This window comes from Vidua macroura, chromosome 13 (assembly GCF_024509145.1).
Source record: "Vidua macroura isolate BioBank_ID:100142 chromosome 13, ASM2450914v1, whole genome shotgun sequence".
In the NCBI taxonomy this organism is placed as follows: domain Eukaryota; kingdom Metazoa; phylum Chordata; class Aves; order Passeriformes; family Viduidae; genus Vidua; species Vidua macroura.
In genome coordinates this window covers 21,560,582-21,578,548 of record NC_071583.1, presented here as the reverse complement: position 1 = coordinate 21,578,548, position 17,967 = coordinate 21,560,582, and the positions used below count along the sequence as shown (strand labels likewise).

General features: G+C 39.9%; 1 protein-coding gene across 5 annotated transcripts in view; it reads left to right on the top strand.

The window, feature by feature from the left end:
- The window catches only part of BICD2 (BICD cargo adaptor 2), a 55,504-nt gene that overhangs the window by 35,435 nt on the left and 2,102 nt on the right, over positions 1-17,967 (top strand). Inside the window, exons 4-8 of one of the 5 annotated variants that reach the window (XM_053989217.1) lie at positions 701-1,153; positions 2,153-3,172; positions 4,241-4,392; positions 10,371-10,581; positions 16,957-17,411. In XM_053989217.1, coding sequence (XP_053845192.1) covers positions 701-1,153; positions 2,153-3,172; positions 4,241-4,392; positions 10,371-10,581; positions 16,957-17,049 — 1,929 coding nt within the window. In that variant the 3' untranslated portion in view covers positions 17,050-17,411. Of the gene's footprint in view, positions 1-700; positions 1,154-2,152; positions 3,173-4,240; positions 4,393-10,370; positions 10,582-12,053; positions 15,889-16,956; positions 17,412-17,967 lie in introns of those variants that run through there. The other 4 variants (XM_053989220.1, XM_053989219.1, XM_053989218.1 and 1 more) reach the window with 4 other exon arrangements.

Below are 17,967 nucleotides of genomic sequence, written 5' to 3'. Positions count from 1 at the left end.
AAGAAGAATATTCTTTTTTTGCTTCCTCCCTGCTACCCCCAAGTGATTAAAAATTTTACATTAATCATTTGTGTACATAATTTCAGTGTAAGAGAGGTTTAAAAAACTGCAGTACTAGATATGATAGATAGCATGCCATCAAACTCATCAATGTGGATCTCAAGTGTGGAATCTGAATTGTAGCCCTTTCAAGATGTGCGGAAATGATGATGAGAGAAATGCTAAAGCATTTTACTTTGAATGTATAAAAGCAGAGCTTGATCACAGTTTTAACCCAGTGGTGTATTCGAATGGCAGTGAAGCAGGTACAAACTGTACCTTTGTCATGCCAGTTTTGGAAAAGTGAAGCTTAACTTTGTGGGAAGGCTGGCCAAGGAATTTTTTAATCAAACAAATGTTGCATGCAGAGCTAGGAAAGACTGTTTTGGAATGCTTCTGTATCAGACACACTCTGTCTCCCACCTGTCCCAATTGAGCTGGAATGGATGAGCTCATTTGACAGTTTGCTTAATGAATTTATTCTGTAGTCTCTGTGAAGGTAAGCTATGTTTACAGTCATAGTGCTAAAACTAGACTCCAGAAATGAAAAAAATATTCTATTTCTACAATATTTAAGTGACATTCAGAAGCAAAATTACTTGATGCCTTGCAGGCAGACATTTTCATTAGAGATTTTCCACCCCCATTTGTATATCTCCAGGTGGAGTTTGAAGGCTTGAAACATGAAATCAAAAGGCTGGAAGAGGAAACCGAGTTTCTCAATAGCCAACTGGAAGATGCCATCCGGCTGAAGGAGATCTCTGAGCGCCAACTTGAGGAGGCCTTGGAAACACTGAAGACAGAGAGGGAGCAGAAGAACAGCCTTCGGAAGGAGCTGTCTCACTACATGAACATCAATGATTCCATGTACAACAGCCACTTAAACATCTCTTTGGATGGGCTGAAGTTCAGCGATGAAGCCACAGAGCCCAATAATGATGAAGTCATGAATGGATTTGAACAAAACTGCCTCAGCAAACTCAGCAATGTTAAAAACAGTACTTCAACGCCCAAGAAAAATGAAAGCTTCCCTCCAGCCCCAAGTCTGGTTTCAGATCTTCTGAGTGAATTAAACATTTCTGAAATCCAGAAGCTGAAACAGCAGCTTGTGCAGGTAAATGGGTTTCCTAAAGAGCTGTGCACTTCTGAATAGCTCCTAAAGTTAGTTTGGGATGTAATTTCAGTCTTTTTGGTATCTCACATGGTACTGTTTATACTGTGTTCTTAAAGGCTTCAGTTGATTTGGAATTTGAGAATGTTAAATGTTTGTCAGTGAAAAACCAAAGCTTTTTTTCCTTTTTTCTTTTTTTTTTTTTTTTTTTTTTAAATGCAGTGGAGTTGGCAGTCATGCCCTTTCCTTGGTGGAAAGTTCTAATGCGTCTCCTGTGCAATACTTGCTGTGTCTACTTCATTACGTCACTACCAAGAACAATAGTGGTTTGTTTCCAAATTGAAAGTTACTCCAATCACCTTCATCAAAAGAAGTTTTGTACTCATATTTTCTGTAATTAGGTCAAAGAGCATGAAGTCTTAATCAGCACCAAGCATTTCTTTGCTATGTTTGTGCAATTAGGAGGTTGGAGAGTTTAGAACAAGGTGCACATTTTTGTTTCCTACTAATATTTTGTCAGGTGTGTTTTAAATTATCTTCCGTAAGAAAAAGCCCTTAAGCAAAAAACTGTCAGAATTTTTAAAAATGAGAAATTTAAAAGAAGAAACCTGGAAAAGTTTTGGTATTTCTGAGTCTTTCCTGAAGTTCCAAGCTTTCGCCATAGAGTAAGTGTATGTTTTCTAGAATTTACTTTATAATTTATAAGATAGCAATAAACTTTAGCTTGTTGTTTAGCTGAAAGGAAGTTTTCACGATGAGACCATCACCTAGAGAATAAATGTGTAAAAATGTGCATTTTGAAGAGGAGATAAGAAAGAATTGGCAATGAACACTGTAACTTGAGATAATTTTAGAATAGATTGTGGAGCCTTTCCCATAATGTGCAAGTGATTGGATTTCTGTAACCATATGGACCATTGACTAAGTTGCTGTCTCTTATAGTTAAAACCATTTAAGTGATACAGTTCCCTTAACACAGATGTCTGTGTTCCTGCATTTCAGATGGAAAGAGAAAAGGTTACCTTGTTAACAACACTGCAGGAATCTCAGAAGCAGCTGGAAAATACACGGGGGGCCCTCTCAGAGCAGCATGAGAAAATTGGCAGGCTCACTGAAAACCTGAACGCCATGAAGAAGCTCCAGGCCAGTAAGGAGCGTCAGTCTGCCCTTGATAACGAGAAGGACCGAGATAGCCATGAAGATGGAGACTATTATGAAGTTGACATCAATGGGCCAGAGATCTTGGAATGCAAGTACAAAGTGGCTGTGGCAGAAATTACTGACCTGAAGGAAGAGCTCAAAAATTTGAAGGCAAAATACAAAGAATGTGAGTCTAAGTATGAGGAAGAGAAGAGTAGATATGAGACTGAGAGCCAAGCTCTCACTGAAAAGATCACCTCACTGGAAAAGTCCAGTAGGCATGATAGAGAGCAGATGGCCAGGCTGGAGAAGGAGCTGAAGAAAGTCAGTGATGTTGCTGGAGAAACACAGGGCAGCCTCAGCGTGGCCCAAGATGAACTAGTCACCTTCAGTGAAGAGCTGGCCAATTTGTACCACCATGTCTGCATGTGCAACAATGAAACTCCAAACAGAGTGATGCTGGACTACTACAAGGAAGGTAAAGGTGGACACAGCAGTCCAGAGGCCAAGGGAAGAAGGTCTCCCATTCTTCTTTCTAAAGGGCTGTTAACTATTGAGCTGGGAAAGGCAGAGAATGGAAGTGGTGACAGCAGCCCATCCCCGGTGTCATCTCTGCCATCCCCAGTGTCAGATCCCCAGAAGGAACCAATGAACGTTTACAACTTGATTGCTATAATTCGGGATCAGATCAAACACCTGCAGGCTGCTGTGGACAGAACAACCGAGCTGTCCAGGCAGCGCGTTGCTACTCAAGAGCTTGGGCCAGTGGTGGACAAAGACAAGGAAGCTCTTATGGAAGAAATCCTGAAGCTGAAATCCTTGCTGAGTACCAAGAGGGAACAGATAGCAACTCTGAGAACTGTGCTGAAAGCCAACAAACAGGTAACCAGGTCTTAGAGGTTTGAAGGTTACAGTGTCAGGCAACTAGGTCATAAGCACAAGAGAATTTTTCTTTGAGTTCATTCTGCCATTCCCTCAGTTCTGTAGGGCTTTCCTGGCTGGTATTTGGCTAGTCTGAGGCTGAAGCTGGCTGTTCCATTAGAGGCACCCAGCTGTCCCACGTAAAGACGAGCACTGGGGCTGTAACTGACTTCAGCTTCTCATGTACTTCTGAGACTTTATGAAGGTTAAGGTAGCCTCAATCTACTGTCTATCTGAATTAGATCAGGTTATATTTAATGTAGGACACCTAAAATGAAGAGGTAATCTTATTTTCTACTTGAAAGAATTCTAGTAGTTACCCTTAAAAGAGTTCTGAAATTTAAGTATTGCTGTCTCTCAAACTGCAAAATAAAAGAGAGCCTTCCAAGATGAGAATGTGATATAAGAATGTGGCCAAAATAACAGAGGTGAAAGGTAAAATTAGGCTTTGGGGATTGGACATTCAACAACATTAGCAGTGCAGTAGGTGAAAATAACTGCCATTGAAACACCACATGACATGCTTCATCTTCTCTACGGTTAAATTTAAATTGTCTTTAAAAAGAAGTAATTTAGTCTACTAAACTACTAGTGGTATTGTTTAAGGATGAAATAAACACATTAAGTTTTCTTTTGCACATTTTAATAAAAGTGTCCCAAATGTAAGATAAGTAAAATGGTATAAGAGAGAACTGTGCTAGTGATTGACAAATGCATTTAAGTATTGAGATACTAAGTAGATTGTTTTGTTCCTTTGTGTTGCTAGTAGATAGGTTTCACTACATCTATGTTCTGTAAGTTCCTTGATGCTGCTGCATGGTTAATGGGAGTAGGAGATGGCTATGTCTGTCCCCAGTGTTCAGAAATGAAATTTTATTTTATCTGTACAAGATAAGTTGACCACAAGTTTAACATTCCCGTACAAAGTAAATGTTTCATTATGTGAATAGTGATTAAAAATCTTTTAGCCAGCATTTGATTAAGAGTTTCATTAAATGTTATGTTTCTGTTCTCCCTGGTAACCAACAGACTGCAGAAGTAGCCCTTGCCAACTTAAAAAGCAAGTATGAGAATGAGAAAGCGATGGTTACAGAGACCATGATGAAGCTGCGAAATGAACTGAAGGCTTTGAAGGAAGATGCTGCGACCTTCTCTTCCCTGAGAGCTATGTTTGCTACAAGGTAACGAATATAATGAACTCCTCAAATTTAATTCCTTGCTTGTGTGGGGAAGAGTTGAACATCCTTCCCATCTACCATGCAGAGAGTGAAGCAGTAGGTGCTTTTTCCCAAGATCATTGCTTGCAGTCTGTGTGTGTGTCTGTGATATGCTCCTATTGATGAGGAACATGCGTGGATATAGTGTGCTGCTACAAAATATAAAGCTGTTGTGGCAGTATTTATTCAAGTTGACTGGGAGATTACCTGCTATCCCTGGTTCTTGAAGCCATTAGCTCTGAGGAGGAGTGACATTTAATAATAATAAATAATAATAATAAAAAATAAATAAATAAATAATAATAATAATAAATAATAAATGCAAAATGAGCATTTATTGTACACTGAAGATGGGACTCTGCTTTACCTTGATGATCTAGGAAAAGGTAAAGATGTTGCAAACATCCTGGTGTTCTTAGGCTGTCCATCCTGCAGCTGGCATCTGTCATTTCATTGACCCATATCAGCTGAGTTGATTGCTTTGTCTTTAGAAATTGCTTCTGCTTATTAATTGTGCTTTGTGGTGTTAACAAACATATAAAATCCTGCTGACACATAGAATCACTGAATCATCAAATTTGGGGGAGATCTTTAAGATCATCAAGTCCAACTGTCAACCCAGCACTGCCACTTAACCTCTAAACCACATCACCCAGCACTGGGTCCAGATGCTTTTTGAACACCTCCAGGGAGGATGACTTCACCACCTTCCTGGGCAGCCTATTCCAATGCCTGACCACCTGAACAGTGGTCATTTTTAAAATAATTTTTAAAATCATGTTTAAAATACCTACTCTGAATCTCCCCTGTCTCAGCTCAAGGCCATTTCCTGTTACCCTCTCACTGCAGGCACGACAGAAGAAACTGGCCCCACCTCACTACCGTCTTTCAGGCAGTTGTAGAGAGCAGTGAGATCCCCTGAGCCTCCTCTCGACAAGACTAAATAAACCCAGCTCCCTCAGCTGTTCCTCATTAATGTTTAGAAAAGCAAGACACAGAAGATGTAACTTTGAGCATTTCCAGAAAGGGATTACCAGATGAGAATAACAGCATTTACCTCCTATTCCTGGTGCTAGATCTAGAGGTGATGAATGGCATCATGATAGAGACAAAAAAAGGTCTGGGCTGCCAGCATCCCTGTGAAAGCAAGAAGATGTCCAGGCAGGACAAAGGCATTTCACTATCCAATGGGCATGCTACAAAACCCCATAAATGATATTGTGCACACACTCACATTTACAGCACTGAAGTGCCTGCTCTAGACTCTATGTCTGAGAACTAAAGTGTAATGCTGCATGTGTTGAGATTCAACCTTGATGAAGGTGCCTCTTGTAGATAGGCCCTGGACCTGGGTTGTCACAGTCTTCTTCCAGGGAGTTGTTAAAGTGAATATGTCGACACCACCTTCCCATGTTCCTGGTGCTCTGCTTGAGCACTGCTGCTAAGAAGAATGAACCACAGGATGCACTCCTGTGAAATAATAATAATGGTGCAGAGAGCTCCTCACAGTACACCGTGTCAGCTCTTGTTTGGCAGTTTGTATGCCCTTTTGGTTTTAATCAAAGTGGAAAGTGAGTAACTTTAAAATACAGGCGATTACTGCAGCAGCAATTATTTGTCTCCATGATTTAGATTGACAAGTCCCGGTTATATTTGACAATTCATAGAAAGTGTCAGTGCTTGTATGTTATAAAAAGCAAAGCACATGCACAGTTTGGGTGGTGTGGGGTAGGGAGAGCTGAAGAGCTTGGATTCAGAGCCTGGGGTAAGGAAAAGTTGGGGGGAAGGTGTTAAAAATCTGTCTTTAATATTAATTTCTAATATAAAGGTTGAGTTAGAAACAGCAGATGGCTGATCTCTTACAGCTAAATGCAGTCAGTGCTCCTTTCATCTCATTTTAACTGTGTCTCTGCTAATACATTTCCCAGTTCTTAATAAAGCTGAGAAATTGTCATTTTAATCCTGCATGTTTGAATTTCCTAAGTGGGTTGACAGTTTAATCTCTCGAGGTGGAAGTAGTTGATGCTTCTCTCCAGTGCCTCCTTCAGTCACTGTTGAGTCACCTGTCTTGTTTCCTTGGAAGTTGTCACATGGTCCTCATTGATTTCAGGGAAGAGGGGAAAAATATGGGTATGCCCAGGTGCATTTGGTTACATTACTTTTTTTTTTTTTTTTTCTGGAACAGAGCTTGACAGAGCTTGATTCACTAATGAATTTACCTATAAATGGCATTAAAACTATTACATGCTGACCCTTACTTAAACTAGTCTGTAGAACTAAGGCCAAACCAATGTTTATGGAAAGCAGTGGTATTCAGCTTTGGAAAATGCCAAGTTAGGTTTTTCAATGGTTTGGCTTCAGAGAGTTTTAGAAGATTTAGTTTTTGTTTCTCATTATATTTAACATTCAGTATGTTTATTTTCTCGGTGTAGATATTTGTATATAGCTGGTGTTGTTTTTAAAAATCTAGTTGATGTTTCCTTAAGCTTCTTTTTTTGTTGTTGTTAATTACCAGTACTAAGAAAATGGGCAGGATCAAAGCCTTGTGTTCACTATCTACTTAAAGCTGTAAATGTGTGAAAGTACAACAGGCTGATACTAATTTCACATTCTTCCTAAAAGCGTGAAAGCTAAATGATCTTCTTTCAAAGGTGTTTTTAAAAGAAAGACATCTTCTATTCTGATTTTATTGAATATATAGCTGGGAAATAGCCTAGCACATGACAAATGGAATCATAAAAGGGAAGGAGCCTTTATTGTTCTGTCAAAGCAGTAAAAGTACACAGAGCACAAAGATATGCTGCCATAGCTGCTGCTGCCAACTAAAGCAGGTCCAGAGCCTGTGTTGTCCTGGATGGTTAGGGAGGCAACATTGCTGGGTTTTGGTTTGGGGTTTTTTGAGAAAATTAAATTGAGAGTCAGTGAGCAGCATGAAGGAAGAAAGTGGTGCAGATCCCAGTCCACCTCTGCATGCAACATCTACAGCCACTTCTAGGACACTTCTTGCCCCTTCATTCCAGGAAATGATTGCTGTGCTTTCTATAGTGTGATGTTCCTTGACCCAGGACAGCCACGCTTGCACCAGGACAAGGTTTGCGTTTGATTCCTCTTGGATTAAAGAATCAGGAAAGCAGGTTCAGGATGCAGGATGGTTTGTAGGCAGAGTAGTTAACATTCCTGCCTCTCCCCAGCTGTCTCTTCTGTAGGAGAAAACAGTTGTTCAGGTACAGTTACAAACTTCAGTTGCACATATGCTACTGACAACACTTCCTTTTTTGTGGGGAAGAAAGGAAAAGCTCCCTGAATAGAGTTCTATGGAAAACAAAAAACCAAACAACCAATTTAGGTATTTGAAATAGTGAATACCTTGTAATTTCTAGGGACAGTCAGTTGATGTAAACTTCTGTGCTAACAGGAGGCTCTGTGAGATAATGACTTGCTACAATAATCTTTTGCAGTCAAAATCCTGGCTTTAATTACAGTTTGGCTCACATGCGAAAGACTTCACTGCTTTCTACGCTAGATGCCAGGCCTAGAAAGGCCAGTCACCCATTGGCTTTGGCACAACTGGCTGTACTTGGTCAAGAGGCAGGAGTGATACCAGAACATAAGTAAGATGGTGTGGGAAGTCCCTGCTCTGCTTTACTGCAATGGTTTTATTTTCTCTTCCTTATCTCTTTTTGTTCCAAATGGGATGGGGGTGAAGAGATCTGCCCCCCTTGCTTTACCTGGCCTGGATTAACACTTCTCTGCTGCATGACAAATCAAGACAGCAGCAATCTTGACGCTGTTTCACTGAGCTGCAGGTTTTGGGGCTACATTAACTTTGTGTTCAGTACAAAAACGTGGATATGTTTTGATTCACAACAAAGAAGCTGGAAGAGGGCGGGGGGAACCTCCGCATATTTTTACGTGTCCCAAATCTTTTGGGACAATAATACTTAGCATGAAACAAGGGGAACAGGGACGGGTCACTCCAGTGTCAGTGACATATTTTGCTGAAGCAATCACATTTCATTTCTCAAGGAATTGGTAATGCTATTCTGGACATCCCCCTGGTTTGCAGTAGTGGAGCTTGGAAGGAATCAGGTTTGAGGTGTGCACAGAAAGAAAGCAGAAAGGTCACTTCTAATATAACCAGACCTTGCTTTTCACCTCAGATGTCATGAGTGTGTTTGACAGCTAGGGTGAAACCCCAGCCTCTCTGACCTCCCAGAAATCTTTAGCCTGTGTCTTGCTCCCACCCCCAGGTGAAGAAAACACCTCTCTGATACTCTGGAGCCGCAGGGCACAGGGTCAATAGGATGCTGGGAGCTGTTCAGTTTTGTGACCACGCCCTCCTTCTGGAGCTGGTGACACCTTCCCGCAGAGGGGAGGACTCTTACACTTTCAAGATTATTTTAGTCTTTTCAGACTTCCCAGGGCTGTTTCAATCTCACTTCATCTCTAGAGCTGAAATGGGTCAATGGGACAAGATCTGGCCCAGAGTCTGGCTTCCACTCCCTGGAGTGCAGCAGTTGGTGTAGGTCCATCTGACCACACTGAGAAGGGCAGTTGTGTTCCAACAAGTTTAAGGTTCCTGGGTTTGTTTTTTTTAAAGAAAGACTCCTCACATACTGGTTTATGCTGGGCTGCACAGTGTGGGAGAGGCTGTGAGGAACTCCAGAACAGGATGCCCAGAGATGCAAGGGGACAGATTCTTGTGCATGTAGGGGCCCCAAACTCACCCAATCTTCCTGGTTAAGCTGCAGTGCAGTTATAGTTCATGCACTTTTATATTTATATTACTGAGTTACTGTTTAACATCTCTATGTATTCAAAAATAAAAATCTGGATTTTCTTTTTCCTATTTCTATTCTCAGGCAAATATAATTAGGGATATAAGCCTAATCCTGCTATTTAAAGTCAGGGAGACTAGAGTTTGAAGCTTGATAGCATAAGCACAGCTGATGAATCTGCATATCAATGTGGTTTTGTTTTGTGGTGGGTTTTTTTTCCAGTCTGTTTTATATTACCTAATGATAAATGTTCCTTTAAGTCAGGAGCTTTTCCATTTCAAAATTTAAAGGAGCTTCTCTGCTGATATTTCTGTTTTTATGAAGAAGTTGTATTTTGCAGATGGTAAATTCCAGTTGGTACCTACGAATATTTACTTCTCTATCCATATGCATAAATGTTGTATCTATATGTACCTACATGTGGACTTTAATTTTTTAAGTTAAGCAGCTTCCAGACTCAGTAACAATGACTGTAGATGAACAGCTTGAGGCATTCATACAGCTTTACCACAGCCTTCCCACTAACACAGTTCCTTTAATTTTTTTAAAATTGATTTTGATGGTGAGAACAGTTAAATAAAGGCCATTTGCTATTGAGAAGACAGACACTACTTATAGCATAATCAGAGTAGGTTAAAGTAGAATTCTGAAGGATGCTTGTTTTTAAGAGTGCTGTTCAGTCACCACTGAAGATTTGTTACTTGGACTTTGTGTAAAGTAACAATTGGCACAGTTCAGGTGGCCATTTCACAACGCTCCTGTTGCTGCCCCTCAGACCCTTTCCAGGCTGAAGCTTCGAACCACTCTGTAAGCACAGACAAAAGTAATATGACTGCATGGGGTCTACTTGCTATGAGAGGACATCTCACTGACATTTAGACACGAGTACAGTTACATCAGGCTCCACACTTCCTCTCTCCGAGGAGGCTGTTAATTATACACTATCTTGAAAGGCACAAACATGAAGTGCTGAGTGTGGGATTCTAAGAAACCCAGTGAGAAGTAGTTGTGGTTTTCTAAAAGTTTAGTTGAAGTTCCTGTTTAAGAGTGTGTATATAAGCAGCTGCAAAGCTATCACTGAGGTATAGGCTGACACAAGGGCTTATATTGGAAAGTGTTTATAATGGAACCAGGATTGCTAAAGATTGATGAATTTCATTGCAGATGTGATGAATATGTCACACAGCTGGATGAAATGCAGCGGCAACTTGCAGCAGCCGAGGATGAGAAGAAGACTCTGAATTCCTTGCTTCGGATGGCTATCCAACAGAAACTGGCCTTGACCCAGCGCCTGGAACATTTGGAACTGGACCACGAGCAGTCCAAAAGGGTGCGCACAAAGTCTGCCTCCAAAGCCAAGGGCAGTAACCCCAGTGTAAGTCCCATTCGGTCCTGTGGAGACAGGTCTGAAGGATCTGTCCTGAACAACCAGGTGTTTTGTAGTGAGAAATACAAAATCTATTGTGACTAGGACACATGTCTAGAAAAGCCATATTCTGCATCTTATTTTACGCTGTCAGCGTAAATCCCCACTATCTAACATCGCATTGAGTTGACTCGTACTAGTATGTTGTTGAGCCAGGTAATACAGATGTATTACAGTGGTCCTAACTGTAACTAATGCATAAGTATGGGGATACATTAACAAGTTAATAGTGGAAAGCAATTAGCTTTTTCCACAATTAACATGTCTGGGGCTTGCCGTTTATGGTAAGTGTTAAGAGTACGCCTGATAGAGTACTCCTGGTGTTACTTAGTGTAGTTTGTATAGCACAAATGTGATCCTTCCTCCAGGGTTGCAGCATACTTCAATAAATGCTTTCATAGGCAGAAACAAATGGAAAACGTTCTTTGTTACTGTGGCTTAAGTGGTGAAAAACAACGGTTAAAATTAGAGCTCTGTCTTGGGAATTCAGAGCATTTGGAAACTGGAGTCAAACTTAATTTGCCTGTTGTAGCAGATGCTAAATACTCGCTGTTGTATCACCACTAACCAAAGTCCTAAAGCTTTTATAGGCTATAAAAGCTAGAACAAAACTTGGTATATTATTTACACTCTGTGTCACTCTCTTCAAAGGGATAATCAGAAGAAACTTGCACATTTATATATTAAAAATATGCAATATTAACTCCATCTGATACAAAATTTAAAATGTTAAGAATTGGGATTCTACCTGGTAGACAGTTCTACTTTAAGAAGTTATGTCCTGAAAGGTTCTGTGTGGTCTTATGTTGCTCCTTGCAAGCATAACACTTCGGAAAGAACCCGTCTGAGATATCCTTTACAGGAAAGTAGCCACACAATATGTATGGACATATAATATGTGTAGAATTAATGTGACTATGGTCTAGCATTGTTGGCCACAAACAGTTTTTCTCAGCTCTCAGTATTAACCTAAATAGGTAGCATTTCAGAGCTCTGATAATTTTTTAAGTACATGGAAGATACTGCATTCCATATGCAAGCCATGTGTTTCACAGGGCTCTACATTAGAGGCACAGGAAATTGATCTAGATCATCCTGCTAATAATGATTATGAAGTAGCTTAGTGCACATACTAATTTTTAAAAATGAATAAACCTTTGTCTGATACTGAACTTTTAAGGGGCCTTTCTACCCACTTAATTACAACAAGTTTGATAACATAGAAGTGTACTTTCTAATTGGTGCCTACATAAGAGAAAAAGATTGAAAATGTTGCTTCTAAAATTGTGGAAAATTTGTGGAGCACGGGAAGGCACAGTTCTTTGTTTAACCCGGAGTTTGAAGTGCCTAGCCTCAGACTTTATTTTAATGCAAAGCCCTGTTCATTTTGTACTCTTGCAAATACTTTTGTATGCCTGTAGGGTTACTAAAAGAAATGTGAGCCTGTGCTGGTGAGTTCTCGATAGCATGGTTCCCAAAGCCATTCTAACCCTGTGCTGTGGTTGTGCTCCCTGCTTGTCCCTGTCGATGCTCACAGCTTGCTCCGTGCGCTGCCCATGCGCACACAGGAGATATCCCAGTGCTGACAGAAGCTAATAAGAGCATGGCTGGTTTTCCCACTGGGGGGAAGACATGGGAAATTTTGGCTTCCCAGATGTTTTTAGGCATGTTGGAGGGAAGTCTAAATTAATACAGTGAGGTTTTAAACAAACAGAACTTTGCTGCAAAGCTGGGAACCATGGAAATGCTATAGCCCAGAGCCAGAATTTCATTTCTTGATCTTGAGAGGAATCAAAAAGCCTCAAGTGATTCAATTCTAAATCATTCCTAAAACATGATTGCTTGGAGTTTAAACAAATTTCAGTTCTGCTTTTGGAAACTAGGCCCCGTGTGTCTGTTATGACTTCTTTTAGAAAATACTGAATTGTCCTGAATTTGAGCTTTAATATTGCTAAGCAGCAGGCTTGATATTTTAGAAGAGATATGTTTTATAATTTTCAATCCTTCTTTCCTCTTTGCTGCACAATCTTCCAAAAGGCCTTTATTCTTCTCATTCCTACATTAAGTACAATTTAAAAATACAGGGTGAAAGCAGGCTTTTGAGTGCTAACTTTCTCTGCTGTAATATACTCAGTAACAATTCTGCTTCCACCATAGTAGGGAGCTTTAACACAGTTTTCACTGCTTCCATGTCTCTAGTGACAGTACTTTTGTGAAATACTGAGGGCAAAAAGGTAAACTGGAGAAACTAATTGAAGGCATTGTTAGGTTTGTTTTTTCAAATTAGTTGGAATGTAACAATTCTGGTGTTACCAGACGGTGACTAATTGCTTTCAGGCTTGGCTCCTTCTTTCAGTTCCAAGTGTGAGCAATTTTGCTATTAGCCCAATAGCCTTAGTGATCATTTCCATCTTCAGTCATTTCTGCAAATATTTAAAAACCCTAACAGCCAGCCTGACTGCTGTTTGAGTCTATCACTGTTATGGTTTATCCTGTCAGAAAAAGAACTGAGGAATGGTGTAAAGTGACTTGATCCTGCGGTTTGTATATTTAGGTAATATTTAAGACTGAGTCTTTTAATTCTTGATTAACAATTTCTTGAGATGTTCATTTGCTGTAAGTCTTTCATATCAGTGGGTTGGGGTAAAGCATGAAAATTCCTTAAGCCATCACCTACCTCTGCAAGCAGGCTCTTCTGAATGATTCTCTGCATAGGCCTGCATGATATTCTGACCTGCATGTTTCTGGAGAACCTAAAGCTTTACTGAAAATATTTCTTGCACACTCACTGCTTTTAACTTATACTTGAATAGCAAAGCTGTATTCAGTACTTGTAAGAATCCTTCTTTCTGCAAAGCTATTGCTTCCAGGCTGAGCCCACAAAGCCTTGTTCACCCACTGGGAAGGCATCTGCGAGCTGGAGTGGCTGCTGTTCCCTCAGCCAGCTAACAGACCCTCAGCCAACTAACCAGCCTGTGCAGCACATGGATGGGGTTAAGTTTTCAGTTGATTGAGAAATAAACATTGATTTTTTTTTTTTCCTAATGCTATTTTATTTTTCCATTTTTCAGCTGTAGAGTAGTCCCTGGAGAAGGCCTTTCCAACAGTGCAACAGCATTTCTTAGCCCTCACTCTGGTTCAAAGTGGTGGCCCATTGCACACAGAATGGAAACCACTGACCTGATCCTAACTTTTGAAAACACCTTTTCTTATATACTACCTGAAACCTTCCCTTTCTGCCTGAAGTTATAAAACAAACAAGCTTTACCTATAAGTGCTGCTGCAGTAAGAAACCTTACAAGTGCTGAAGAAACCTACTTCAAATGTAGTCCTCACCATATTAGTCTGTGCTCTCCTAGAAATGTTGGATGGGGGAATTTACTTCATTGCAGATGCTCATTTTTTACCTGATTGTTAAACCTGTGCACTTTTGATATGTTTCTTTAGCTTCTTTAATTCCTTATGTAGAAGAGTTTATATAAATGCAGTGGTTTGTGCTCATAGTCTCTCTCCAGTTTGAAACTTGTGACTTATGAATTATATATCAGCATGTGGCAGAGATTTTGGGGGGGCTCTAGATTGTGATTATAAAAGAGTTTCAACAAAAAGCAGGAGCTCTGCTAAACTATGTGCTGTGCTTCAGCATCTTTTTTTTTATTAAAATGTTATGCTTTATATGTTTAAATTACTGATTTTTTAAACTGCCATGTTCATTAAGAAATCCAGGGTATTCCAATTCTGAGGTTTTTTTCATATTGTATTATTATTCTTAGGAATAGTTCAATGTAACAAGAAGAAAACTTGACTTTGCTCTGGTTAAAACAGTAATAGGCACTTGAAAAATATTAAATAAGTAGTATTACATGTAAATTCCAGAATTCCTGGGTTTTAGGAAGTTGAAGTATTATCGATTAACAGAATTTTATACAACTATACCAATTAAATTCCAAATTGGAATTGTTTTGTTACTTTTTCATTTTATTGTGCCAAATTATGGTACATTTAGAAAGAAAAATTCTAAAGTGGTCAGTGTTAGGTTGTTATCTGTCAGCGCCTTTCTGTCACTCATTATTGCCAGTAGTGCCTTTGATCATTTGGAAGGAGACTCTTAGAGTATCGTAGGTTAAGTCCTGTCACTTAGGAGGAATGGAATGGCTGGTTTGGAATTTGTTAAAGATGTGGAGCAATAAGTGCAAAGTGAACTACCATTTCACACATTTTTAGTGGTAGGCTTACCATAGACTTTATATATACAAGGAATTGTAAAAAATTCTGTTAGTCGATGATATTTCATCATGCAAATCCTTGCAAATTCAGGGGTATAGAGGGGAAAAAAATCAAAACCACAAACCTGAATAAACATGACTACACTTTGGGAGCCAGATGGACTCATCTTGAACAGATGAGCAGTGTATGACCACATTTATGGTATCTGTCTGGGAATGCATCGAGAATGTTGCTGACCTTGGGCGGTGGTGGGGGCAGGAGCCACGATGCTGTGTGCAGATGTGAACCACAGCACATTGGGATCTCCTTTGCATGTTGTATCTAATTGTGATTTCAGCAAACAGAAAGAGAGAAGTGCATCAACAGGCCATGCCAGATTCTCAATGGCTTGGTGAGGATCATGTAGATGATTAAATTGGTATTTGCTGGAGGGGAGCCCTCCCACTTATCAAAAGAAGTACAAATTGAATTAATATTGACAGTGCAGAAAAGATTTCTGTTTGCTGGAAAAAGCATTATTATTTCTAGATGTGGGGACTTATATTTCCATCTTCTGTTACACTATTGATTCATAAGAAATATTGTTGCATTTAAAATTACTACATTTGTATGTGGGTATTTATTTGAAATTATGTCAAAGTACTGTATTATATTCTATGTGCATTACCTTTTAGTGGTGGGTTGGTCTCCATTTAACGTCCTGTGCATGTATTTTTGCCAAGTAACCTTGACACAGATCTGAAAAACAGAAATGTTAAGCATCTTAAAATGATAACTATGTTAATTGGATAACCTTAGGAGGAGGGGTGGAGGTCAAAACACTGCTTCCAGATTAATAAAACAGTTTTTAATCTAGGAAAGCAATGTGCCTGCGTAAAGGTAGTCACATTGGCAGGAGCAATAAAAGACAAAAAGAATTGTGTGTTCTGCCTGTTGGTTTTGTGGTTTAAGAAGGTGCTGGTTTAAGTAGTTGGCTGAGGGGATTTTCAGCTGGGGACCAAATAAATACTAATTTTTATCTGAAAGAAACTGAATACGTCACATGAAGTTTTCTGCAGAACTAGAAAATTAATTATTTGTGCTCACATTCAGGAAGCACCATCCTCTCCTATTCTCTGACGTCTTCATGGATTAGTTTTGGCCTGGATCCGACTGGTTTAATGTGTGTCACTGAACAGCCTTGTTTGTACTGGTACAAGGGAAAGTAAGGGTAGGACTAAGGCTATGATGTCAGTGTTGTCAATTCATCCTGAAATTGCATCTTAATTTCTCATATACTCTCCAAAATACTCACATACTCTTAGGGCCTCATCCAGCCTGGCCCTGAATGCTTCCCTGGAAGTATTTCCTGGTTTGGCAGTGTTCCCTGAGCACCCTGGTCTAGTGGGAGATGTCCCTGCTCATGGCAGGGGGGGCGGGGGGAAAAGAAACAAGATGGTCTTTAAAGTCCCTTCCAACCATTCAGGGATTCTGTGGAAATCCATTAAGTTGATGTTTGTCCAGTAGAATTAGCAAAGAAACTCACAAAAAGTTCCTGAAAGAGAAAGCCAAAATTCTGAGGGCAAGGCTGAGGTTTGCCCCATCAATACAAAGATATTCCTGGAGCAGTGACTTCATGTTGTCTCCTAGAAACATTAAATATGGTTTTATACTCTAATTTTACAACTCTTGTGCCCCTAGGTAGGATTCAGAACCATTCTGCTGATTGTTTATCTGGTAGCAGTCAGCTGCATGACACCAGCTCATCAACATAATTTATAGCTAGAGCGCAAGATGCCACTTTTTCCTTGGGCATTGAGAACACTTGCTCAGGGGTATGCAGTGAACTAGCAGGGCATGTGTGCTGGGACACTTTCCCTGATTGTAGAGGTCTCCATTTTCTATAGTAGGAGCTTTATCTGCAGGATGATCTACAGAAGAAACATGTAAATCCATCTGCATGCATTTGAGAGCACACCTGTGAAACAGTAAAACAGGATTCAAGAATGCTTCAGTAAGAAAGAAAATGAGAAAACCGTTAGAGTATTTACATAAAAAGGTTGTCTAGTGCATGGCTATTAATGAAAACATTTGTTTCTTTGACTCTTTTCTGTGTAGAAAGATCCCCTCCCTAAGCCCTGGGGGAAATGTTGCCTCTGCAGAGATGGAGGGTTCGTTCAGCATTCCAGCTGCAGATGTGGCTGGAGTTAAGTCTCTGGGAGAGGAATCTGCCAGCAAATGTCACACTCCTGCTTGCTGTGGAGTCAGTAATCCAGCAGTGATCCTTTGTTTCATGCAAGTGAGGCTTGAAAACAAGTTACTCACTTCCCAAAAGAGGAACTGGGCAGATTTCTGGATGTACCGAGATGCCTAAAGATCAGAGACCTGGAAGTTCCCAGGTACCTGGTTTTGTGGGATGAAGGCAATGAAAATTAAGACTGAGGTGCTTTTAGGAGATCCCACTAGATAACATGGGAAAATTCAGCTAGACAAATAATTACAGTAGTTAGAGTTAAAAAAAATATATTCACATCCTTGTGATTTTAAAGGCTGATGTAGTAGATGGACCTACAGGATCAGGAAAAGGTGGTTTTCCATCCAAGAACTTTGAAGAAACAATTAAAAACAATAAAGATAATCTCTGGGAGCTCGTAACTAAAGTAAAGTGGCTAGTTATTGTGATTATTCTGTGTATATTATTATTTTTGAGTGTTATTTTGAATGTTTATCTTTAAAAGTTTCAAGCAAACATTCATTAGTCATTGTTGGGAAAATCACTCATACTCAAACCACTCAAAAGATAGCTTCATCTGTCCTTTCCCAGGAAAGGAGGGGAGGATACTGCTTCCCAGTGCAAATGCAAGTTTCCCCAAGAAGGAAGTAATCACAACTGAGAAGGGGATGTTTTTCCTTATTCTTACTGATGTCTCAAAGGTAACCTGAGAGCTGATCTGCCCTTTACCTTACCCAGTCCTGTCACTTTGGGACATGCTGCTCCTGAACTAAGCCATCAGGTTTCATAGTTATCAAGTGAAAGGGTTGTAAAATGCCCTAGGTCCAGCAACTGTTTAAAAAACTCAAAAAGCCCAGGAAAGCCAGCTAACAAGCTGGATCTAGTTCTAGATTTTA